We start from the raw sequence: 26,725 nt of genomic DNA, 5'->3' as shown, positions 1-26,725 counted from the left end.
ATGTTTGACTTTTTAAGAGAAAACTTTCAGGAGCAGTGTTTGCTGAGAGTGGTGGGTAAACAATTTAATTTTTTTTCTCACTCTGCCTCCCCCTTGTTTTAGGACTACAATGATGAAATCAGACAGGCACAGCTTCAAGAGTTAACATATTTAAATGGTGGCTCAGAAACTGCAGAAGTTCCAGTTGTCCGTGGAAAATCATCAATTCGAGCCAGAGGAGTGCCTGTTCCTGCTTTGTCCAGGTATGTGGAATTTCATTTGAATGTACATATTTCGAGCTTCTCCCTTCAAACACAGTTTCTCCCCAAGTACAACAGTAAAATACATGAAAGATTCCCAGAAGAAGAGCAAAAGGTCGGGGAAACAGCCTTCACTTATTGATGAAAGTTTAGTTCATTTGGACTGAATTAACAGTGGTCTCGTGGAACTTGAGTGCTGCCTTTGTAAAGAAGCAGTGCACAGCAGAGGAGATGTTCAATCCTACTGTGAGCAGCTTGATTTCTAGCCTTGAGCTGCTCCTTAGGTGCAGTCTGTGTCTGGGCCCTATGGAGTTCACAGCAGTAAGTGTCTTACCTCGACTGATGTCAATATCAGGCAGTATCTCCAACTTATACAGTATACTTTTTCTATGGTACTACTAAGTTTTCATGGTCATTATGAAGTGATACAGAAGTGCTCTGGAGGTAGAATTTGGATTTTCTTGTCTGAGTGGCACTTATTTTGTGAAGAGTGGCTTTTGTTTGATTTGGGAGTAGGCAAAGTCTACTGCTTTTGCTGTTTTTCTTTGCAACAGGAGATGTTTTATTTTTACTCTAGCATCCCCCATCTTCATTGCAGTACTGAGGTGACAGTTTCAACTCCTTCAAGTTCTAAAGTGTGAAAACAAAACCTAAATAAAGTTCATAACTGTTTATGTTACAGAGTACAGAGATTGTGGCTGCAACACCTAAGTGTGTCTGTTAACTTTGGTAATCTTTTCTTCTATTTTGTGTACAGTTCTTGTTAATGCAACTTGAAACTTGCATTTCTGAATGCAAATTGTAAAGAAATTTCTTGTTTTCAATGCATTTCTCGTAAACTAATTTCTGAGTAATACCATGAAGCATTTTGCCTCAGATGATAAAGCATGTTAGAAGAACCAGCACTAAGAAAATATTCCATTTATATAGATCTGCTTAGTTGCATGTATCCTGATAATGATTCAAATGAAATGCAGAGTAAATCTTAATTTAAAGAAATTACTCTTACTGTGGATTGTTTCCTGGGAGGGAAAAAAAAAAAAAAATCTCAATCATTAAATTGTTGGTCTTGTATTTTGTAATACTGTGTAAAAAAAAAAAAAATATATATATATATATATTCTACTTTTCTTGATTTTATGTTCTTAGTAGTGTTATTATATACCAAGGTTCACCCCTTGGTAATCAGCTATACAAGAGTTCTTTCAAATTGGAGACCTCATTTGATTTTGGACTTTATTTTTTTTCCAATTTTTTATTAGTTTTTAAATTGCTGTTTGTAACTTTGCCACAGATGCCTGTAATGATTCTGCTACAGATGCTCAATGCAGATACATTTGCAGTACTATTTCAAGTTTATTTAATTTTCCATGTCCTTCAGCTAATATTTGTGGGATACAGAAGCCATTGTTTGGTTGGATCCTATCATTAAAGCTTGATAATTAATTTACACTGTTAGTACCTAATATATGCACATGTAAATAGTCTTTTAGAGTACTACATTTCTAACATCACTAGCTCTGTCCTCTGGATTTTGGTAAAGTATTTTTTCAAATCTGCATTTTCTGCAAGAGATACACTGTTCCACAGCTTACTGAATCCTGCATAGCTGGTCTACAGCTACTGAAGTGTCTTCAGGGTAAATTTAAATGTTATTAGTGCTTGATTTGGAGATGGCAGTAAAAGACTGTGGTTTTTCCATCAGCATTTTTCACATATATATTCTAAAGCAAAGTGAGAGGGTGTCTGACTGGTCCTTACCTCGAGGCTTGCCTTAAACTCCAAGACACTTTTCTCTCAAATTGAAGTGCTCTGTTACCGTATTCCTTAAACCAAGTTCAATTCTGTTGCTACTGAGATTGTACAGCCATTGAGCTGAAGATCTCAAACTCAGTTATAATGCTCTGATTCTTTTTTAGCAGAAATGGATGTCAATGAATAATACTTTTGTTGAAGCAAAGCTTTTAAGGCTTTGTCGCAGTATTGGATAAAACAGTTTCAATAGGCAGCATCCCCAAGATACCCAGGAGAAGTTGAAGCAAAGCCTCAGAAGACTTGCAAAATGAAGTTTTAAACCTTGATCCTAACCTTTCTTTGTTATCTGCAGAATGGTTTTATGATACCAGCCTTGATACATGAAACACCCTGTTGAGTGTGTTGAAGTTCCCACTTCTGAAACCTTTATTACTCCCAAATAGTTTCAGTTACAAAAAAAAAGTATTAATTTGTGCTCTTTTTGCTCCTTATCAGACATGTGAGAACTGGATATAATGCATCTTGTCAAATCTATTTTTAGCTCTGTAACAAAATTTTATTTTGTAGAAAACAGTACATTTGTATTTGCATACAAAAACTCTAGCTTATCTGCAGATGTTCCTGTGTGTGGTAAGTATTTTCCTAATGTTTATGGTTTGGCAACTCTATATTCTTTTTTCTGGATTGTTCCTTATTTTCTTGACTAAATTTTTATTACTCTAGAGCCAGAGTAATAAGTAAGAGTAAAGTTTTGTGGGTGCCTGGATGGAATTTTGTTCTGGAAGAGCTCTGTGTGTGTTGTAAGCTTTACATTCAGGAATGTTTTCTCATCACTGATCTTGGAGGGATACAGCTGCTTCCTATAGCTATTTCCTTTTCCCCCACCTTGCCCCAAGTTTTTGTCCCTAATACCATTAAAGATGACTTTAAGATGTAATCATAGCACTTCTATTTGCTGTAGTGTTCATGCTGAGCACTTAAACTATTTTGAATAACCCATCTTTTCTACAACAAGAAGGGAAAAGTGGTGAAAGTCTGGGTTTTATTCCTTTGTTTTTGTTATGATCTTAAATTCTTTCTGGAGGCAACTGTATAAAATGATCATACCAGTTGCTTTTTAATTTATTAATTTATTTATTAATTTATTGCTTTTTAATTTATTGATCGCAAGCTTAGAAGGATCCATGGTGTATAATATGATGCTGTTAAGGTGTGAAACTAGAAAATGTAACTTTCTAGGAATCAGTGTTTCTTTAGTGCATTTATATTCCCATCCTGAATCAGTGCATTATAAATGATAGCAACCAAAATGTGAATTTTGACTTCTGATTAACTAAAGACTTAAAGATTTAAGATGCATGTTAACGTTCTAGTGGAAGGCGTCCCTGCCCACGGCAACAGATTTGGAATTTGATGATTTTTAAGGTCCTTTCAAACCCAAACCTTCCTGTGACTATACATGTTAATGTACATCTCTAAGGAGGTTTTGCAACTAAAGCAGCATTTCTCTCTAAAGCTTCACACTATTTTAAGAATAAAAGTAAGATTCAAGGATCACTCAATTGTGACTCCAACTGAGATGTTTTAGAAAAGTGAAATTCTATCAGATGATAATAAGTCTAAGAATTCAGGCTAAAAGGTCCTTGATACCTTGGGGTGACATGAAGGGGGAAGCATTTTGTGTCATTTATGGCTAGAAATCAGTGCTAGAATCACAGAATGATTTGGGTTTGGAAGGGACCTTTAAAGATCATCTCATTTCACCTCCTTCTATGGACAGGACACCTTCCCCTAGGCCAGGTTGCTCAACGTCCCACCCTGGCATTGAACATATCCAGGGATGGAGCATCTTCGACTTCCCTGGGCAGCTTGTTCCAGTGTTGCCTCACCACCCTCATCATGAATTTCTTCCTTTTGTCCAATCTCTGCCTGCCCTCTTCAGCTGAAAGCTGTCGTCCCTCATCCTATGAGTACAGACCCTGATAAAACTACTCTTTTTCTTATAAGCAGCTCCACTTAGTTATTGAAAGGCCACAATAAGGTAGAGCTGGCTGAGTTCACACCCCAGATTAAGAGAGATTGTATTTGAAAACAGTAGTCTTATTAAAGAAATGGAAGATTTCTGGTTTATGCTTTCAAGAGGTGTGGAGTGTTTTTTTTTTTTTTTTCTTTTTTTTTTTTTACTTTGCCATTTATTATTCATATTTCAGTCTATGCATGGCTGGGGTCTTAATGGTTGAATGTCACTGTGGAAAAATAAAACTGCTACAGAAAGTGTGAGTTAGAACTTGCTGTCTTATAGGTTAGAAGCAAGATGAGCTGGTGTGGATCGCTGCTGCAGTGTGTTCACAGCTTCCAGCTGCTTTCCTGCCATGTTGGGAATGAACTGGTTTGTTTTTTTGAAGAATAACCTTTTCTTAAGAATATGTAGGTAGAGAAGTGTAGAAGATTCTGTAGCACAAAATAAATACTGGACACAGCCAGTTCAGGATCTAGGCCAAAGGCAGATATTATTAATGTCCACTGTGTTTTGTTTTAGTTTTGTGATCTCCCATTTTCCACAAAACTGAAACATGAACATATGTATTACTGTTTTAAAATATAAATATGAAATAAGACTTGTGTAAGATTAAGTCAATGGTGATTCTTTTAATTCTTTTTTGGAAAAAAAGTCAGGAATTAGAGTTCTGAGTTGTATCTGGATATCAGTTTTAGTATTTTAAAATGCCAGCACTGAAATAACAGGTCTGTTGTCTTCAGATGTATAATAAAAACCAAAAATATTTACTCTTTGAGGAACATTGAAAATAGCTGGCTGTGCTCAAATGAAGATAATGTATTAACATCTGGTAACCAAATTTGTTAGATCTATTTACTGAACAGTATAAATCCCTGCAGATATAACCAACTATGAATGCTAAAATTAAAGAATTTCAAGTATTTCCTCATTAAATAATATAGTGTTTGAGAACTGGTCCTAAATTTTGCAGGTATTTTTATTTTAAAGCTATTCTTCCATTTCATGTTTCTTGATAGTGAAAAGGATCTTCATACCATAAACTTACTTTTTTTTCTTTGCTGAAAGTGAAGGAAGACTGTGAACTGACTCTAGTTGTGATTACATGATCAGAATAATTTTACTAACTCAGCCATCCAGTAACTGGCTAAACTTGAAATAAAAATCAGTGTGATTGTAGAGCAGAGAAAGTGCTAAATGAAATTATTTAAGTGGCTGTTGCTGAGGGCAGCTGGAGATGAGTGTGAGATGCTGTGCCTGTTACTGTGTAAAGGGGACTAACTTGGTTTGCTGTAAATAAATCTTAGAAACACTGTGGGACTACAAGAAAGTAGAAATGTCAAATATTATTGCTAACAAAGACCAAACAGGAAGTATCTAAGTTGTATAAGCTGGCAAAATACTATTTCAGTGGGAATCAATTATTAGATTAATACTTGTCAACTCCTGAATGTTCTCAAATGTTTTGAGTCTAACATTGTGTAGCATAGTTCTAAGTGGTATTGGATTTTGGTATTAGATTTTCTTGAGAATGTTTTTAGGTACAGTAAATTCAGGATTCAAACAATGAGATGGTAATCCCAAATTCAATACTTTAGTAATACTTACTGTAAGTAGACACAGTAAGGTAGACTTTGCATTTGCATGTTTTTTGACATAAACCATCTTCTATCATTAGTCCACAGTGTTTTCAAATCACCTTCATTTTGCATTTTCTTTTTTCTCATATATTGAATTGGAAGTATAAGTAATGAAATAATGTTATGAGAGGAGAGTTAGATTCCAACAAAAACAGCTTTCATGACAGTATCTTCAAGGGATGATGTGGTATCTGAGTTAAATTAGATTTTTCCTCCCATTTTGTAGTGAAACAAAATACATTAAATTAGTTACTGGGATTTGGTTTACTTAGTCTAGTCCATGGTACCCAGATATAAATGCATTTTTTAATGCAGAGCCTACAAGATAATTACTCAACTTTGGGAGTAAAGTTGTTCAGAAAATAACAATCTAAATTACTTGTGTGTTTAATGGAGAAGGGTTAATTTATTCACTGCCTTCACCACTGCCAGATTAATAAATTCAGGAAAATCAAACCCAAAGTGATTATAAATATGAAACAAATATTTCAAATTTTCTTGAAGCAGTAATAATCTGGTAATAAAATGTTTCTTTGAGAGCAAAAGCTCAAGTGCATAGGATGAGCATTTTGTTGCTAAAGCCTTTTTGGCTTTACAGTAACAGCACCAGGCTAGGTGATAGGACTTGCTGAGTGTGTTTACTGCCAATGATTAAACACTAGTGTGTGTGTGATAGAAATTGCAGTTAATAGGTCCTTACAGGTTTTTTTTAAAAAACATAGCAAAAAAAAAAAAATCAATTGCTAGCGAACTCTGTGATGCTCCAGTACTTGTGACACTGCAGTGTCTTACTGTGAGGGGTTATTGGCAAGGACCTTTTTATTTCATATTTCCTGAAAATAAGACACTTTAACCCTGTTCCAAAGTATTTGCACAATCAAAGTTCTCAAAAAGTTTGGAGACACATCTGTGGGAGGTTCAGTCCTTATTTGTACATGCCATCTGCCCAGATATATGGACACAGCACTTTAAGAAGTTTTTATGAGTTCCTACTCCTAAGGGGTTCTTATTGAGGACATTCAGAATATTTCTGACAGGGACAGAGATGACATCATGGTAGAAAGGAAGGAAAATAGAGACAAAAGAATACCTTGGTGGCACCTGAAATTTGGCCTGCATAAGGATGTCCTTGTGCAAAGAAGCAAGCAGTGGAAGTGGTCTAGAAGCCTTGAGAAGTTTAATTTAATGGTAAGGTGTCTCTGGATGTGATAAAACAGATCTGGGATAAAATATGTGGTATAATTGTTCTAATTATTAACAGTTGCACAAAGATTCTTTAATTTATAGGTGAGCTAGTTATAGAAGGGAAAGGGTAGGGAACAGACCCTCTGTGCAGTTTCTTCAGAGGCTTCAGAAGCAGATGGATACCCTTCAAAAATAGTTTATTAGGAGATGAAAAGTCCTTCAAAGAATGCAGTTTCAAAATCAGCTTCATTCAGTTCTGTTTGGTCCTGTGTTTGGTCAGCAGAGAGGAGCCTAGCACCTCCTGTTCCACTCCTTCCCTTGAGGAAGGTGCAGATTGTGCTGAGGGCACCTCTCAGCCTTCTCCATCCCTCTGATGTTTCTGTTGGATCCATCAGATAAACCTCAGTTGTCATTTGTAGTATGAAGTGCCTTAATTGTCTGAATTGTCCTTGATATGTGAATGGTTCTACATTGCTCGTCATCTTTGACATAGTTTCTGATGCACTTTGAGTTGTTTTATATATTATTATTATTGTTATTTTGTTGTTGTTTTGGTTTGGTTTTTTTTTTTTTTAATTAGGAAAGAAGCTGATTTAGGAAACAAGTTTGTGAATACACACAGTTGAGTAGCGAAGTTGTGTGTACTCTAATGTTTTCTAAAATTATGTTTTTAGTGTTCTGATCTCTGGGCCAATCTTAATTCTAGATGTTCTATAGGCAGTCATAGTGCAGAACCTATTAGTTTGTGCAAAGGATACATAAATTTATGTGTGTCTATGTATTAACTCCCAAGTGTCCCCTCCTGTAAGTTGGATTTTTTTAGATATTTTCTTTTCTAAGACATTCAGGCTGGGATTCAGCTACCTGCTAGAGTAGGCATCTGAACCTCTGTTGCAGTTTATAGAGAAATAGTACATGCACTTTAATTTGTCCTTTTTGTTCCATAGTTTGTCTCTAAAGCATTGGCAGCACTATCCAGTGGATTACTCTAAGAATAGCTCTACCCTGAGAAACTTGTTCAGTTATTCTTGGTTGTGTAGCAAAATCTTAATGTGCATGTGCACGTAGACATTCATGTATATACTAATTTATCTGTACTGATGATTGAGGCTCTGTCTGGGAGGTTTCCTGATTCTGGGACAATTGAAGAATTTCAGTTATCTTGGACCTGCTGTTCTGAGTATTTTGTTTATTAGGATTCTTTCTCTGAGGTTAGGATTGGGTTCAACCTTTCAAGTGATGCCTCTTAAAACCTGTTCTAGCCTCAGTGAGCTCCTATTGCCCTTTCTCAAGTTTTTTCTTTTTTGATAATTTGATTTTGTGTGTTTCCTCTAAATTCCCACAGAAATGCTGTCTCCCCATATCACATATGTCTATTTTACTCTTTTAAAAACTTTTGAACATAATTTGTGTAGGTGCCCTTTTCAAATTAAGCAAAGCTGAGCAGTTCTTGTTTTTGCAAGGGTATGCAAAGGTTCCTGTTCAAGTGGTATCTCAATATTTTGAGTCTGTTCTCTGTAAATGTCCATCAAGCTTTTTTAGTTCCACTATACCTTCTTTAGAGATAACAATTCTTAAGTTAAACACATATACAATTTACAATATAAAAACTTTTATACAAGTTAAAAGAAAAAACAATTTACAGTTTCTAAAAATTTCCTTTTAGCATCATAACCGGATACAACTCAAGTCTGTGTGGTGCTGATTGAACTCTCCTGTCACTGGGTTTTCTGTCTTGGTGCTTTTCCAGTCTCCTCCAGCATGGTGCAGTAACCATGAGAACTATACATTTCAGATTAAGAGATCCACTAGGAGGAATGAATAAAGTTATGAAAAGTTAAGATCATAAGTGATCTCATAATACGAGAGAATTTCCCACCCATCACCATTCCTGTCCTATTAACTGTTTTTTTTTTTTTAATGCAGAAAAGACACGTGGATCTGATTTTCTAATTACTTCTCAAAAATAAATCAATACTAGCTTGAAAAACTACCTTTTTTCTTCCCTTAAATGTTCTTCTATGTTTTTCAGCATATCCCATTTCCTGCTTTCACTTGCATATTGCCTGAAGGATGCTGTCATGGTTATGCCTAGTGATTCTTGAATCTTTTTACTGACCTCTGTCTTTTTTTTTTTTTTTTTTTTTTTTTGACTTGGTATTGACTGTAGTCTATTCCTCTAGGTTCATTTCCCTTTCTCTGGCTTCTCTTGGAAAGCAACACATTTGCTATTTCTTTATATTACTTGAGCAGGCTGTGTCTGGGAACTTCACTGCTCATCCCTGCCCCCACTACTATGAAGTCAAATAAGCCACTGGTACCCTGTCCTGAGGAGGCATTCTACAGATTAGCCAAAACCAAGTAATAAGCACAGCTTTAAATCACATATTCTCTAGGCTCATTTGAAATACTTTGTGACTATGTTTTGATCAGTAATTAAAATTAATAAAATCTATCCTGGTTGTATCATTACATTTTTTTGCATTCCTCATTCAGTGATGCAGTTTTTGAAATACTACTTACTTGTGGTAGAATGACTGCCTTGTTTTCTGATTCACTTATTGATGTGAAATTATATGACTTGTATGAAAGGGGATAAGAAATCATAAGGCCAAATCTGGATCTTTATAATACTGTTCAAGTTGGAAATTTCTACTGAAATCAGGACATTTCTACACAATTACTGTTCTTGAGATTAATTAGATAATGGTTTGGTCAGTAGAAAGATAGGGTAGACCTTGTGCCTTGTTTCCTTCTATGTATCTGTTAGAGTGTATGATAAGGGTCTGACTTCTTTGGAACAATTCCATTTGCCAGCAGCAGTCATTCAGACTCTGTTATAGTTCATGGGTTGAAATGATCTCCTTAAAAAGGAGATGTCTATTAACAGTATTTTAGTCTGTTTAAAAGAGACTAAATGATGCAAATTTCTCACAGATTGTACCTCTAAGTCTCTCCCTTTACTGCAGAGAGGCAGGAGGAAAAGGCACTTCTAAATGGATCAGATGGTTTTTGAAAACTGGTTCCACTGAAGTCTCGTCTTTTTCATCCATATGTTACATGTCCAAAGTAATGGAATGCAAGTCAGTGCTTGTCATCCTTTCAGAATTTTTAGACCAAATATACTGCCATTTAGTGTTCTTAAATATATGTAGGACATCAGGTTATCCTATAATCACCCTGCACGTTTTACTACATATGGATGTTTCCTGAAACAGATGGAAATCTCTTCAGAAGCAGAAGAAAATGTATTTCTTGTGACCCACTCAGTATCTTACACCCAGTGTGATTTTTGTGTTCAGAAGCTTTCATGGGATCAGAAGGGAGTGGCAACTGTGCAGGGTTTGAGTATGATGTAGCCTGACAACTTCAAATGAAGCTGTTATTCTGTGCTTTTGATTTCACATACTAGAAGTCAAATTCCAGTGAAGTTGACTGATTCCAGCAGATTGTTTTGGGTGTGTCTGAATGTGTGAGAATGACTCAAGTCAGTGCAAGGCTCGTCACTGAATCCCATGTCTAGTTTGTATCTTCCAGCATTTTTTTGCATAACGCATAATCAGATTTAAGCCTGCAGAGAAATGACAAACTCTAAATCTCTTCTAGACTTTTTCTGGCTGTAGCAAAGCAAAACTGTCATGAAGTGTGGGAGGGGGGCGTTGGAAGGGCGGTGTGGGGATGGTGTTTAATGGTGAGTGATGCTGTGTTCGCAGGGGCCGTGGGGGAGTGCCTCCACCACCAGCAGGAGTGCCCAGAGGGGCACCAGCCCCGCGGGGAGTCCCTCCCAGCCGAGGACCAGTGAGCCGGAGCCGGGGACTGCTGGCCCCCAGAGCACGAGGAGTTCCTCCCCCGGCAGGGTACCGGCCCCTGCCGCCGCCGCCCGCCCAGGACACCTACGGGGAGTATGTAAGTGGGGCTGGGCTGTGCTGTGCTGGGCGAGTCATGCTGGACAGGTCACATCCCTCCAGAGCGCTGGACAGTCTGTCATTAGCACCTAGCTAACATCTGCACCCAACTTCTCTGACAAATGTGGTCATCTCTCTTTTCCATTTCTGACTTGAACTGTTTCATTTTTAAAAACCTGTTTGTATGTATACACCACCATAAAGACATTTACAGTGCATTTCACAAAATAGTTATGTACCTCTTAAATGGTTTCTGCTTTCCAAAAGAATCTGAAAAATCACAATGTTGTAGACTTTTAATTCTCAACTAAAACAGAATAATATTCTAATCTTCCTTCCCAAGCCTATCTTTGTGGTCATATAGTTGTTTAATGATTAGACATGTAAAATATTTTTATGAAACCTTCAGAACTAATCCTAAAATTTTAACAATGCACAGTGTATCTCAATAAGCCATACATATTCATCTTGATTTTATTGTATTAAACATTATAATCATGTCAAAATACTTTTTATGTTGTATATGACAAAATTATGTGGTTATGAATTGTTAGGGAAAATTTAAATTGAACTTAGAGAGCAGTAAGATAGAGAAAAAAGATCATTGAAACTTTAGTGATAAAAATGAATTTAGTCTTATAGAAAAAAAATACGTTCAAGGACAATGCTTTTAATGCTTTATATATGCTCTTTACAGCCAAGTGTGTCTGGACTTTGTTGTTTAGATTAGCAAAAAAGGAGACTCTGCATTCCTGAAAGTGGTGTTGCTATTTAGATATTTTTTGCTTTTCTCTAAACCTTTTCCCTCCCCTACCTTTGCCTCTCTTCCTCCAGAGATCTCCACCAAAGCCATCTAAATCAAATACCAGGCCTTTTCCTTTTGGCAGAAACCCAGTTTTCTATATAACACTTGTAGCTTTATTATGGAAGAAGTTTAATGTTGTTAATGTAAACGTTTATGCATATAACTGAATAATTCAGAAGAAGTTAAGATAGTTCGTTAATTTTGAGGAAGAGCACTTTAACAACATGCCTAAATTTCCCCTGGCTATACTTGACTAGTCAAAGTGGGTACTGCAGATACGTGGTTCTCTCACAATGCTTTCAAAAGAATCAGTCCTCATTGAACAGTCTGTTTCCAGGACATACATTCTAGAACACATAGAGAGATATATAATATAAACCTCTTTGAGTAACTTCATATTTATATATAATCTGCTATTTATAGCACGTGTCTATAGAAGTGCTGTGGAAGTAACAGCTGTTTGCATCAGTATCCTGAAGTATGCTTCACTTCTGGGAGAATAATTAGAAAATAGCACTGTACAGAATAATAGTGCTGTGCTAAATAACTTATAAAAAGAATTTTCTTTAGAACTGGATCACTTATCTTTCAAAAAAGATACCTTAGCTGAGTTAGATACAGATGTAGTTGAAAGCTGTTACAGCTGTAGTTGATAAAGCAGTCCTAGGTGGTCTTTTTTTCTTTGGAAGAACATTTAGCAGGGACATAAACCATTGGTGCATTGCATGTTCAGTGTTAAATTGGATGCTGGGTATTTTTTAACCTGTCCATTTGCAGTACATTATCTAAGTGCCTTAACTATATCCTTTACAGGTCAAGGGAGCATGGTAGGAGTCATTAGTAGTATTTCTGCACCTTCTTTACTAATTCCTGTTTAGTTATATCTAATACTAAGGTATTATTTTGCCAACCTGAGCAGAATAAGGTCTTGTTGTTTGGGAAGTGTTGTGGAATGAGAACATCAGAAAGACTGGGGTGTACCATAAGCTTTTTAGGCACCATCAAAGCTTTGGATACTGAGATATCCAGAGAGGTTACAGAGAAACCTTTAGAAGTGTATTGGGGTTTTGTGGCCAGGTTTTGGTAGCAGAGAGGTGCAGGGGTGGCCTCTGTGAGACACTTCTGGAGGCTTGCCCCATGTCCTGCAGAGCCAGTGCCAGCCAGCTCCAAGGTGGTCCTGCTGCTGGCCAAACCCAAGCCCAGCAGCAGCAGTGGTATTGGCTCTGGCATGTGTCTTTAAGAAAAAGAGGGGGAAAAAGCCCCACATGGAAGGGGCCTTCAGCAGAACAGTTCATTGCAACCCAAGGGAAGGGGTCACATTGGAGAAGTTGGTGTTGGACTGTCCCTGTGGGAAGGATCTGCTGCTGGATCAGGTGAAGAGTGGGAGGTGTCCTGTCCCTGGGGAGCAATGAGAAGAAACAAAGTGCGGTGAACTCACCACAACCCCCATTCCCACCCCCTGCATTGCTGTGAGGGAACAAGTAGAGAATTTTGGATTGAGGTTGAAAAGAAGGTTGGGAAAGAAGGGAAGAATGCAGGGGAAGATGTTGCTAAATTGAGTTTTTATTTCTCATCATCCTACTTTGATTTCATTGGTAATGAGCTAATATCCCCCAGCTGGGTCTGTTTTGCCTGTGACAGTAACTGGTGAGTGTTCTCTCTCTGCTCTCAAGCCTTTTGCTGTGGTTTCTCTCCCCTGTCCACATGAGGAGCAGAGTGACAGAGTGGCTTTGGTGGGCACCTGGTGTCCAGTCAGGGTCAACCCACCGAAAGAAGACTTTCCATTGAGGATTGGAAAGTCCTGAGGATTCATGAAGCTTTTCATTCCCTTAGGCTAAAAAGCCTTTGCTTTGTACTCATGAAACTAATGTGAAACTTTGCAAGTCCAGGAGAAGCAAACTGTGTGTGGATGGAAGCTTTGAACCACTCACTCCTGTAACTGTGAATATCTCAAAAGTGATTTAGGGCTTTCAGTATGTCAAGTCCTTGCCCATTTCCTCTGTTGAGTGCTATTAAATCTACCTTGTTACAGACAATGAATTACAAACAGCTTCCCTTTTCCTTCACTCCCTTTGCTAACTATATGTAGTCCCTGGAACCAATGAATTTTTAACATCTATGACTAACTCAATTCTGCCTCCTGCTTTCCTGATATCTCTCCTTCCTCTTCTTGATTAAGTAGCTGTTTTGTTTTTTTTTAAGTTATCATCAAAATGTGGAGAGGAATGCCTGTTTTGTTCTGAAAAATTGGAAGGGTTACTTCTGGAGGCAGTATTTCACATGGGAAAAATATCACAGGCAAAAAGTCATTAATTTGAAATGCATTTTACTGTGAGCTCTAGATCAAGAAAACTGAACATTGCTGTCCTGTGTTTACAGCCCACAGGGAAGTGTTCCAGAACCTTGCCCATTACAGAACACTCTACTCAGAGTGAGCTGCCTCTGTCTTCTGTCATTTTTCTGGGATCTTTGTATTGGTGACCTTTGGATGCTTTGGCTTTCTCTGCAGGAGTCACACAGCACAGGGGACTAGCAGCAATATTTGCACACCTTTCCAGTTCAGAATAAGTAGTTTTCCCACTCCACTCTTGCCAGTATTACTCACATAGGAGTTTCAGCCACAGGACTCATTCCTCCTGAGACCCCACCACACTGTTAGTACCATGATGAAGCTCTGGAAGCCACTAAATGACAGTTCCTTATCATTTTCTCTGAAGACTGACTCCTTTACAGCTGCAGCATCAGCTCAGATAGGAAAAATTCCAGCCTCTACAGCCAGCCAGCTTTATAATTGCTATCCTGACCTCACTGCTCTGATTGCTGTGATAAACTTGCTCTGAAGACTAACAGGACTCTCTTTTTTCTTTCCTCAACTGCTCAGGTCAGGAGAAAGCATGTTGTGACGTGTGAAGCATGGCCATTACATTATTTTTGTAATAACTGGAAGAGGAAAACCATACTAGGTGGATACTATATTTGTTGAAGCACTTACAGATGGTTTCAGGAACATTTTTCTCTTAATTAAATGTGAATTTTTCTCTACTCACTGAACTATACTGTGTAATAGATAAAAATATTTTAATGGATTTTTAAGCTGACAACTTATTCCACTAAGATAAGAAATAGAAACCATATTTAACTACCAGCTGAAAATTTCAAGCTTTTCCACAATTTTCCAATAAGCAGGAAGTTAGTAACAGTGTAAGGTCAATTCCTTAGCATATGTTGAGTCAAACATAGGTTAGAACAGAACTGCTCAGTCTCAGTTACTGTCTCATAACATTGCTGCTCTTGGCCTCGTCCTGCTGTCGTCTTCTTAGCAGCTTCCAACCTCTGAGGCTTTTTTCCAAATTAGCAACACAGCAGTGGGACTGAAGCTTATTAAAGAGTAGATTTTTATTTGATACTGTTTTCATTTTACAAAGGCAAATATTTTGCAAATATTCTGCCAGTCTTTCACTTCTGTACTGCATGAATATATTTGTGATGATCCTGTGTCAAGTCCTCTTTTGGCTGCTAAGTTGTGTTAAATGCAAAGTGAGTTTTATCTGTGTTCATAATCAGATTTTTAGGCATTAAGAACTTCAAACATGGATTTAAAACCTATTGCTCTGGCAGTGTGTAATGTCTACACTAAAAAAAAACAGCTCATCAGTCTAGCATGTTGTGGCCAAGACTTGCTTCAACACTACTTTGGAAGACAGTCAGATCTAAATGTTTCTCCCTGTTCTGGGGAAGGTTTGTGGCAGAGCTTTTTTTCTGGTTTTGAGCATTTTATTGATGTCTTCTGATGTTCAGACAAGTGTCAGTACAGGGGCAGAGTTTTCTGATGCACTGACCACATGTATAATTTCTAGCAGCTAATGCTTCAATGACATTGCTTTGTGTATTAAGAAATGGAGCTGATGGAATGTCTACCAGTAAGATTCCAAGGGAGCCTTTCTAATGTTTAGTAAATTGTAATTTGAAAAAGGTCATTGTGAAATGCTTCCAATTGGTTTTCAAGATTATTTTAACTTGGATATAGATACAGGCCACTCAGAAGTATGTACAGAACAGTTGGATGCAAAAAAAAGTTACTGATAACAAGAAACTTCAAAACCTACTCCTTAAAATCTACATTTAGTTATTTCTTCTTTCTGCAAAGCCATAAAAGTTAGAGATGTTTTTAAGCTTTATAGTTCCTGAAGCATTCATTTGTAGATATTTCCAGAAATACATTGCTTTAACTGATGAACAAAGCAGACTTCAGATTCAAGATTGTAGTTCTCGCACTAACTCTGTATTGTGAGACTGAAATTAGCACTGTATGTGTACTGTGAAGTACATGTGTATTACAGATATTACAATACTATGAGACTATGCTTGTCCTGCTTTCCATGAGAAATGAGGAGGACCCAAAACATGACCATAACCTGCTCTCTAACAAGATCTTGCCCAAAATAATGGGCAGATGGTGTGTTACTCTGTCTCAGTATTTTTCTGGTAGGGGAAGGTTTGTGGTTTAAGTTCCTGTTACAGGTTTTCATGTTCCCTTGGTTATCCCTGGAGATGATGTGCTGACCACCAGGATACTATCCCAGCATACACAGTGCTTTCTGTCCTTTTGGTTTTGCAGGAAATCCTGCAAATTTGGTCAGCCTAAGGGAAAGGTGAGTCACAAATATTTGTCTGGAAGGCTAAGAAATTAATTTCATGATCCAGTGATTATTACAAAATATGGATGTAAGTATCCATTAGAGAAAAGAATGATTGCAGTCTTACTATTTACAGGGGGAAAAAACCCCTATTCCATTGAAAAACTATAGCCTGTTATTTAGTTCACTTCCTTGGAAAGCCAGTGCGAATTCTGATTTAATCTCCGGCCTTAAGTTTGAATTCCTTGTCTCCCTATTGAGATCATAATTAATTTAGATTTTGAAAAACTGAAAATTAGGATTAATGTGGAAGCAATTTCTTGGAGCTATTAATACACTGCTGATTTTTGCATGGTGAACTGTTTTTAAAGTAGAGTTTTCTCATTAACATTCACTTGCTGTTTGGGGTTGAAGAAGGTAAGAGCTGTAGGAAAAAAAGAGAAAAATTTCTGTATCCTATATAAACCCCCCCCCCCTTTTTTTTTTTTTTTTTTTTTTTTTAATTTGTTACAAATGAAGGCTTCTTGAAGTTGAGGTAGCAAAATATTAGTGAAAGTAAGGGCTAGTCCAGATGACATAAGACTTTGAAAAGAATTTAAATTCTTGAATGGAGTTCAAGTATAATTTGTGTCACTTTGCAAGATTTACACCAAGTTTTAATTTACCTTGGTCTTGTGAATGTTGATAGCTTCCTAATGACATGCAGCATTTTAAATCAGTGAGTTTATTTGCTTTGTTGTTTTGAATGTGAAGCTTTTTGTTTGGGTTCCTGGAAAAGGGCTTGAATTAGCATCAGTCTCTAAGAACTAGAGAAATTATCTTTTGTCCATGCTCTCCCTGTTTTCCCCTTTGTGGATAATGTTGTGGTTTCCATTTAGGTATTGTGCCATTTTTTAAGCAGTTTACTCACCAACTTCTGGCTTTTTAGAAGTGCTATCCCTGTTCTTAAATTCAGGGGAATTGGTGTAAGACTATTGGAAAGCAAGGTCATAATATGCAAACGTTATTCCTTGGCTTTTTCTTCCTGACACAGTGTTCTTTTTCATAGTAAATAGGACAGGCAAGAAGAAATAAATGTGGAGGGAAAAGAAAGGTTTCATATTTTAAGCACTTCAATTCACTGATTTGTTGAATTTTAAATCTTCTATCTTCTGTGGGTTTTTCAGGATGAGATGGAGAGAGAATGCAAAATGTTTTTATTTGTCCAGAAGCTGAGGTGACTTTGGCTGTGGAAAAAGTGGAGTGTTTTGGAGAAAAGGCTGAACAGATTTTCCCCCTGCCTAAATCAGTGTTTACCTATAAAGTTCCCATAAAATTGTCTTCCAAGTATTTTAGTTTAAGCTGCTTATCTGAAACTTGGTATTATTGAATGAGTCCTCCTGATTCTGGCACTGCTCCCTGCTGTTGTGTATAGAAAACCAGACTTGTTTTGGTCTGATAGTAATTTGGTTTAAATGTTGCTGTCTATATTCATTAGCAACTCCTCAGGGTTTTTTTTTTCAGGTGCATGAAAAAACAATCCACTCCTACATCTCTCATTCTAGGAAAACCTTATTGGTTCTGGTTGGATATGCACTAGGCTCCTTCTGGATGGAAACAGATGAAAATCTCCAAAATAAGAGCTTACAGTCTGTGCATGTTTGCTGCTAATGTCCTTGATGGTGGCACTCAGACTTCAGATGGTTGTAGCTACCCATATTTGTTTTGATTGCCCCATATTCCCTGTTGATTAAATGAGGGGGGATGTTATTCCCACGTAACAAAATAGCTGTTCCTTCCTTTTATATTTCTAATTTGCCAAAAGAAGTTCATTGCACTGCACTGATGATGTTTTGTGTTTTCTCCTTCAAGTTAATCTCCACACAAACTTTTTTTTTTTATTTTATAGTTTTTATCTAAAAGGAATATGTTCCTCCAGTGTTCTGGGATAAAGCAGTGGTGTATTTTAGAGAATGATGAGGAAAAGAAACTGTAAAAAGAAAACATTTTAGCTGTAATGGTAACGGCCTTATTTTTTTCCTTGGATGGATTTCCTTAGATGGGAACAGCTGGAAAATTGATTTTTTATTGATTTCATTATCTTTTTCCCAGTTCTGCAAATGGCCTTTTTTGTTAAAGGCCACTTTTACCCTCTTCTTCCTTCCTGTTTCTCAGTGTTTCTCTTTGAAACATTGTTCATTTTCCTTAAAGAGGGTCCAAACAGTAGTCTGTCATTGTCACTGCCAGCAGATTACAATTTAAAACCACCATTTCCTGTTCTCCTCTTGCAAGGGTTTGTTCAGACTCCTGCTGTAATTAAAAAGCACTGATGAGCAAGGCTTAGCATGATTTATAATGTTTTGGGGAATGCAGAGATTTTGGCAAAGATTGCTTTTATCATTTTTTGACCCATGATAGTACCTTAATATATTCAAAGAGTGCATGTTTACACACTGCCTTTAATTCTATTAATGAAAAATGTCTGTACTTTACACAGAGCAATTACAGCTACCAGTACTTTTCTTTGGATTTATTTCACCTGTGGGCACCATCATTGAGACCACTGCAGGCAGCAGCTCTTTTTAAGTAGAAACACTTATAGGTTGGCTTAATAAAGGACTTTATTAATAAGCTTTGAGAATTTACAGAGTAATTTCATATTCTTTTTGGATGATCTGTGTTGTAACACCAGTTTTTCTGTTACTTTGGGGGAAGATTCTTAAGCCTGAAGTCAAGACAGTTGCACTTGATACCTTCCTGGTGGATACTTCAAATGTTGGGTGATAAATACTTGTAGTTTAAAAGGACTTCAGCATTTTAAGGTCTTTTTTCCCCCCATTTCTGTTGTAAGCCCAGACTGTTCAGCACATTTGTTGTCTTTTGATCAGACTAGTCTGAGAAGAGTTAAGTTTTCTAGGTTATCCTGAAAAGTAGAATAATGAATAACAAAAAAAAGGCTTCTGTTCATGGAATGAAGACATGATGTGGTGTGGGCTTTTGGGTTTTGAAGTGGGAGATGTACTATGGGTTCTCCAGTAAACTTTTTGATATCTGATTTAGGAAAAGCTATTCATAGACACATAGTATGAATAGAGAGGGAAGTCCATTGTATTGCATTTAGTAGGTGGAAGGAATACAGACACGGTCATCCATGTGAAGAAGAATAACGGCTTTAAATATAAAAGTGAATGCTTTTAAAAGTACCTGAAAGATGCCCAAAAATCAGCAGGAAAAATGTAATGAGAAGGTTCTTATGAAGGTATAATTCTTTTGTTATTACATAGAAAGAAATCTGTATAGCAGTGCTTGGGCTTAGTAGAATGTACTTAGTACAAAGATGTACTTTAGTACAGGCTTTCTGTGCTTTAAGTTCAGTTCTGTCCATTTTCATTATATATGTGTAAAAATGATAGTTATTTTCATTTAAGTTAGTATGGTATTTTATAGCACTGAAACATGCCAGATGGCCAAGGATATTTCACCTAAAATACTTAATAAAGTCAAAGAAAACATTCACTGAAGCCACTAGAGGTCTGATTCAGAAAGAAAATACTCAAGTTATGTGGATTTAATTTAAAATGTAAAAAATCTGTCTGGGCTGACCTTATTTGTAACCTTCTGAAAGAGAAAGTTTTCAAATACTGCATGACTAAGAGCAAACACTGTCAGACCTAGTTCAGGGAAAGCTCTGAAACATACTTCAGCTGCTCATGCCTAATTGCTACTTCAAAGGAATTGTGCAGAGCAAAGACATATTATTTCTTAACAAGCTATTAAGAGCAAACCCATTTTATTTTTGGAGCATGTTTCACATATTTATCTTGGTTTTAGTGTAAACTTTGAGATTTGTAACTGTAATTATTAGGGAAAATTCCTGTGAATGTGGTGAAGCTCTGGCAGAGGCTGCCCAGAGAAGTTGTGGGTGACCCATTTGTAAGTATTCAAGGTCAGGTTGGATGGGACTCTGAGCAACCTGCTCTAGTCTGGACACATGGAATGTGTCCCTGTCCATGACAGGAGATGGAACAAGATGATCATTATGGTCCCTTCCAACCCAAACCATTCTGTGATTCATCAATAAACGATAATTGATCTATTAAGACAGATTATAGTAATCTCAAAAGCTCAGGTTGATGATTTTAATTCTGACATGGGTCCCATGTATAAACCACAAGCCAGAAGTCTTTCCTTATAAGACTTCTAAGAGCCATCATCAACAATATCATTATGCAAGGCTTAATATCAGTAGTTGTCAACTTATTAACACATGAAGAGATGAACAGTGGTGAATCCTGGGCAAAAATTCTCTGGAAGAAAATTTTTAATTTTCTTTCTTTGATAAAAGAAATAGTTCAGTCTGATACAGAATGGACCTCCCCCAAATTTTCCTTTTGTTCTGCTGAACATCTTATGAAGGATCTTCATTTAATTTGTTCCTCTGTTTTAAAGAAATCATAGAAAAACCATGACTTCAAAGTAGTCTCTTACCATCTTTCTTTCATGATCCATTTTTTCAGTTAAATAGTTAACATAAATGTGAATGAGAGGACTGATTGCTCAAGAGGCCTCTAATCATTCCTTAGGGGCAAAGTTTTCCTAACACATTAAAAGGTTCATTTCAGTCCTCTGCTTTCATTTGTTGCCACTGCTGGAGGTGCCCAGTTTGATGTTTGGAAGCCTCTCTTAGGGATGGCTGGTTCACAGCTTGTAGAGTCTATGAGAGGAGACCAAATGTCATACAAATGTTCTGGAACAGAGCAAAGAAATTGGCTCAGACAGCTTCTGCTGTTGGTCAGGGTCTGTATTGTTAGCAGATGTGTGTGTATTGCATCAATAAGTAATAAAATGCCTGTTTGGAATAACTGCCAGGAGGCACTGGTGCTGGAGTTTAGTCTGTGGCTTATCAAGAAAAAACCATATCTGATGGGCAAGAAAATCATAAGAGTCTGTTTTAATTTTTAGTTTCAGGGCAGAATTACATAAAGAGAAAATGCATTTCCTTTTAAGAGTGACTATTTATTAATGGATCTCCATTCAACTGACAGTTGAAAGAATCCTAGTTTCTTCTTCCAAACCAATGAATAAACTCACTCAACTGTGCTGGCAAATGCTCACAGACACTCTTCTCCTAATCACTGCTGGGAAACAGTCATGGTCACTGATCTAGCAGTGGTGAAGCTCTATTGATAGGCAGGTTGCCTGTTTTCCATAGAAGCAATTCCAAATGACTGGAAAACTTGCTAAAAACTCATAGGAAATTAGATTTTCTATCAGTTGCTTTGAGAATGTCACTGGCTTCTGCTACAGAAAGCTGTCAGATTGCCATCATTGGAGAAATTTTCTACTAGAGTTAGACAGTCCATCATTTGTCGTTCCAACTGATTGTTGGTTTTCTTTCTGTCATTGCTAAAAGATTCTTAAACATTCCTTTTAGTGAAAATATTCTTTAATGAGGCTTTATCCTTTAATTGCCAGGGCTGGATAAACACACTTATTCAGAAAACACCATTTTTATTTAAACACACACACAAACACACACATATGTATATGAAGGATGATCCCCCAGTCTTCAAAGTGTTTTCTCATTAGGTCATTCTCATCTGGCAACATACTCCTAAAAATCCATTGAGATCTTTGGCATATTTAGACAGGATTTAGATATTAGGAGTTCCTAGGAATCAATGCAGTGGATGAGCCATTTCTGCTTTTCCTGTGTTTAGCTCAGCTAGGTGTATTATTGGACAAAACAGTAAATTGATGACAATTCTTCAGATTCCTATAGCTAATCATTCTCTGTGAAAACTCATAATCACTGTCACTTCTTTTTATTCTGAACTTCTATATGGCTGGAGTTAGTAGTTTGTTCAAATTCAGCACTGATTTGGAAAGGGTGTTACAGTGTATACTTAAATAGTGCGAATAATGTGGAGAGAAGTAAGAAATCCTTTCTTCTAGTTTCTTCTTCAGTGATAAACTCCTATAAGTTGAAGTGTATTCAAAGAGCATTTAGAGTAGTAAAACTATAATTCTTACTGGTCTTATTTCTAGGGAAGTTCTTTTCTATCCAAATTTACATAAAAGATTGAATTTATTGTCCGGAAATAAGTCATGTACCTAAGTCAATTGTACAATATTTATTCAGATGTTTTGATTCCTGAGCTTTCTTGAAGATCAGTAGTTCACTCAAACTCAAGAACATGGAAACATTAAACATTTGTACAGTTATTTGCACAAGCCAGTGTTAACTAAAAAAAGCATATTTTTGAAGCACATTGCCAATAGCTTAAAATGTCTTTAAAGAAATTATGGTCTAATATTTGTAGATAGAAGTAGTCTTAAGATTAAGATTTTGCCACTTCATGGTGTACATATGTTACACATACCTTTCAGGAGTTTGTCTTTCACACATAGAACTAAGCTACTGCTCTGTTTCTGGAGTATGCTTGAAGTTAATATTGAATCTTTTGTGTCATTTCAGGAGTATGATGATGGCTATGGAGCTGCTTATGATGAGCAAAGCTATGATTCCTATGATAACAGCTATAGCACTCAAGCACAAAGGTAAGCCTCCAAATCAACTGTGACAAGATTTGAGAAATTCTGTGGTTGGCCAATTAGTTTTATTTAGAGTTTTTCAATTTCATCTTAAACAGGAGAAATTTTATGAGATGATTTTGGAAATAACCCCAATGTTACTTGTCTTTACTATTGCATAAGTATAAAAGTTAAATTTATGAATGGCTGAAAAGAAACAGAACTGAGCACTTTTAACAGTTCCAGTGATGCCAAATTCTAAATCAAAGCTTTTGAAAGTTCAGAAAATTCAGGGAAATTTAATTCAGATTCATTATGGGAGGGAGGAGTAGGTAAGGAGGGGAGAGGAGAAAAAAGACAACTTCATAGGAGGTATTAAATTATCTGAAACAGAACTGATAAAATTTTCTTACTACTTTTACAGTTATATTCCAGTGTTTTGCCCATATTTGACTGTAAGAAAAATACACCTGTCAGTTTGTTTTACTCCTCTGTGGAACTCCATGTGACTCCTTGTGAATCTCTTGCCATTTGTTTTCATTCTCCCACTTCATTTTCAGCAGTATTTTTAAGCACCTTTGATTTCTTTTTTTTATTATTATCCTTTTTTTTTATTTTTCCTTCTTTGAAGGAGTCACTATTTGGCAGCTCCATGAATAACAATGTGACCCAACAATGGGAATCATGCTGTGAAGTGCAAACTACTTCCTTTATGTGGTTTGAACTTCATGGCAAGAATCCCATTACAAATTTAGCAGCTTGGGTGATCATTTCCACTTCTGGGTATTTCCAATGTACCTGTCTGGAAACAGATCTTCTGTTAATCTTTTACTGAGTTGTAATTTATTTTCATTCTTTTTATCTCAGACCAAGCATTCATAATTTGCTCAATAGTAGATGTTTTAATGTCTTTGACAATGTCCTGAAATTTTATGGCAAAGCTATGACCTGCCTCTGAGGTAGGGTTATAGGGTTCCTGTTAATAAATCCCTGTGGTGAATTAAACTGAATTGTGTATTTGAGGCAGATTTCTTGTACCTTTTGCTAAATATGCAGCTTTATCTAAAAGAGTACAGAGCTATTCACAGCAAAGTTGAGAACAAAGCTGTTTACACCTGGCATCTGCTCTGCTGTAGCTTTGTCACACCCAACTTCAGTTTTGTTGTGTAAATGAATATTTTTCTGTGCTCAACAACTTAGTCAATGTGAAAAAGCATAGTGGAAAGTTCAAGTGTCATTATTGTTGTGAACTGAAATAATGAAATTACCTTTGTCTGATACTTGGCTCCTATAGACTCTAAGCTTGATAAAAATATGAATTAAGAAATCTGAAGTGTAGAACCTTCAAAATATGAGACTCTATAGAGTGTTGCATTTCAAGAACAGTTGCTGGTAATGGATTTTTTTTTCCAAAAAGACAGTTGCCAACACAGTCCTCAACTTTTATGTTAGCAATTCTGTTCTGCCTTCTTGCTTGTACTGTTGCTAAATGGGTGTAATGCACACAAACATTTGGACTTCATTACAAAGTCATTTGCCTGAGCCAAAATTAAACATTACTTGGATTTGATTTTTTTCCACATTAAGAAGGTTTTCACTGAGATTTTCTTCCTTTGAACTAAAATTAGGAAAAAAACCAAATCTCTTGATTGAAATTGCTCAATGTAAAGGAATTACTCTTGTAAAGGATTAATACATAAGAATATGTATAATTTTCTTAGATACATGTGCACGTGCTTAGCTAGAAGGAGATATTTCATTAAATGATTGCTTTACTTTGTATTTTACCTGTAGTTTCACAATACATATATTGTTAGATTTTAGCAAATTTATTACCTTCTAGTGATTACTTGACTTTTTTCCCCTAATTTTATTAAGCACTCTGTGGTAAAAACACAAGAAATTATTCACTTGCACATTTCTCACAAGATATCAGCACTCATTTTCTACCATATTTTCTGGCTTGGCAGAAAGATTTTTAGGATAGTATTGGCAGGCAAAAGGTAATAACTATAAACAGCCATCTGAGCTACCTAGACCAGCATTCCTGTCTTTAATCTGAATATCAAGTAGTAGCCCATATTGCAAAATATCATTCTGTAAGCACAATGAGATACTTATCATATTTAGGTGCATTACACTGCCCTTACCATGAAGGAAATTAGAGAATAGTGCATTGTTTTCATAGTTTAGCCTTATTTATTCTTGATTTTTTGCCTTCATAAAACATGGAAAGAAACTGCATTTGCACATGGAGAGCAGTGATGTGTTTAAAATAAATTATTTGGTGACCAGCATGTGGAAATAACTTAGTCTTTCATTTTCTAAATTGGAAATTGTAATCTTGAAGTAATAGTATTTCTAGTATGTCTTCTGATACTGATATCTCTAGACATACTATGATAATAGTGATACTGTATATTAAAGAGGAAATCTAAGAAATAGCTAATAAACTGAAAATGAATTGGCATATCAAATTACTTGCAGTAGTTTTTAGTATATGACTAAATTTGAGTGCAGGAACAGGGCTTAATGCTCACAAGTGAACAACGTGTAATATGGTAGAAACAGATAAAATTTTCATTTTAGTTTCAAAAATTTCCTTATTTAGTGATTCCTCTGTTAAAGATAGAAACTTGCAATAGAATCAAAAATATTTTTAGGAATTTGGAGATCTCTAAGAGGTTGCATGGCAGCATTTCTTTTACTGTAGGTGCACAGGAGTGCATTTTTCAAATTCAGTCTTCAGCACAACACAGTGGGACTCTCCTTTATTGCTCTTTTAATCTGGACATTTCGACTGTATTTCCCAGAAATGGCCAAATCTGAGTTGGATTAGGATGATTGACATGTATAGATGTGAAGAATAGGAAACTGTGTATTTCTGTGTGCATTAAACTAGTTGAGACTTTGTTCTGCAAATAAATTATTCCATTCTGTGTACTAACTTCTTGCTGATACCAAATCGTGAGTGGTTCGAAGTTTAATGGTATTTTGTTTGACATTGTGTGAGACTGTATCCTTCTTGTGCCTGGCAATCTGATGAGTTAAAACCTGCCACAGCACTAATAGGGAGAGAAACATGAGAGTTTTCTGAGTTCTCATCTGTCTTAATGCCCTGTAATCCTATAAAAAAAAATGTTGTTTTCCTTTAGAACATTTTATTATCCACTGTTGCGTGTTCATGCAACAAAGCCCCAAATAGTGCTTCAGGATATCCTTTAACAGAATTATTTTTTATGATCCAAAAGACTTAAAATATCCCTTGAAGCTGTACTGTGCTTTACTAGATACCTAATTGATTTTTAGAAGATTAAATTACATGTATAGTTTTTAGCAGAGGGATTGCTAGATAATTTTATCAGTATAGACAGGGATGTTTAATCAATTATATTGTTTATTCTTGTTATAAAAAATCAAAACAACCTAAAATTTAAAAAATATTTTGCAATTTCTGAAAATCAGAGGGTAGCAAAGGTTTCATAGAATCATAGAACAGTTTGGGTTGGAAAGGACCTCAAACATCATTCAGTTCCAACACCCTGCCATGGGCAGGAACAACTTCCAGTAGACCAGGTTGCTCCAAGCTCCATCCAACCTGGTTTTGAACACTTCTAGGGATGGATCATGCACAAATTCTTCAGGCAGCCTCCACCAGTGCCTCACAACCCTCACAGTAACGAATTTCTTCCTAATAGTTAATGTAAATCTCTCTTCTTTTAGTTTAAAGCCATACCTTCTTCTATCACTTCGTGCCTCAATCAGGCTTTAGGGTTACATGATATGCAGTCAAGGGCATGTCATGTAGTCAGCAATTCCTTCATAAAGTTTCTCGTATATACATATGCATTAATGTCACATGTGCAGTTGTGTGCCAAAATCCTTTTCAGGATCTTATGGTAAAATATGAATTGTAACTGTGAAAGCCAAACTCATGACTCCTGGTGCTATTTGCCTGTGTCAGACACACGTAGACTTGTCACCAGCATGTATGCATCCTTAGACAACTCAGCTCACTCTTAAAGGACT

At 36.4% G+C, this 26,725-nt stretch overlaps 1 protein-coding gene across 3 annotated transcripts in view; it reads left to right on the top strand.

Annotated features, from left to right (window-relative positions):
• Window positions 1-26,725, top strand: part of KHDRBS3 (KH RNA binding domain containing, signal transduction associated 3) — a 90,474-nt gene that overhangs the window by 45,137 nt on the left and 18,612 nt on the right. For all 3 annotated transcript variants that reach the window (XR_008839890.1, XR_008839891.1, XM_056485382.1), the window contains exons 5-7: window positions 103-242; window positions 10,550-10,742; window positions 22,641-22,723. Coding sequence is in view for 1 of the 3 variants with exons in the window: in XM_056485382.1 (XP_056341357.1) it covers window positions 103-242; window positions 10,550-10,742; window positions 22,641-22,723 (416 nt within the window). In the remaining 2 variants the exon portion in view is untranslated. The remainder of the gene's footprint in view (window positions 1-102; window positions 243-10,549; window positions 10,743-22,640; window positions 22,724-26,725) is intronic.

This window comes from Oenanthe melanoleuca, chromosome 2, assembly GCF_029582105.1.
Source record: "Oenanthe melanoleuca isolate GR-GAL-2019-014 chromosome 2, OMel1.0, whole genome shotgun sequence".
Taxonomy (NCBI): domain Eukaryota; kingdom Metazoa; phylum Chordata; class Aves; order Passeriformes; family Muscicapidae; genus Oenanthe; species Oenanthe melanoleuca.
This window is presented reverse-complemented; position numbering and strand designations above follow the sequence as displayed.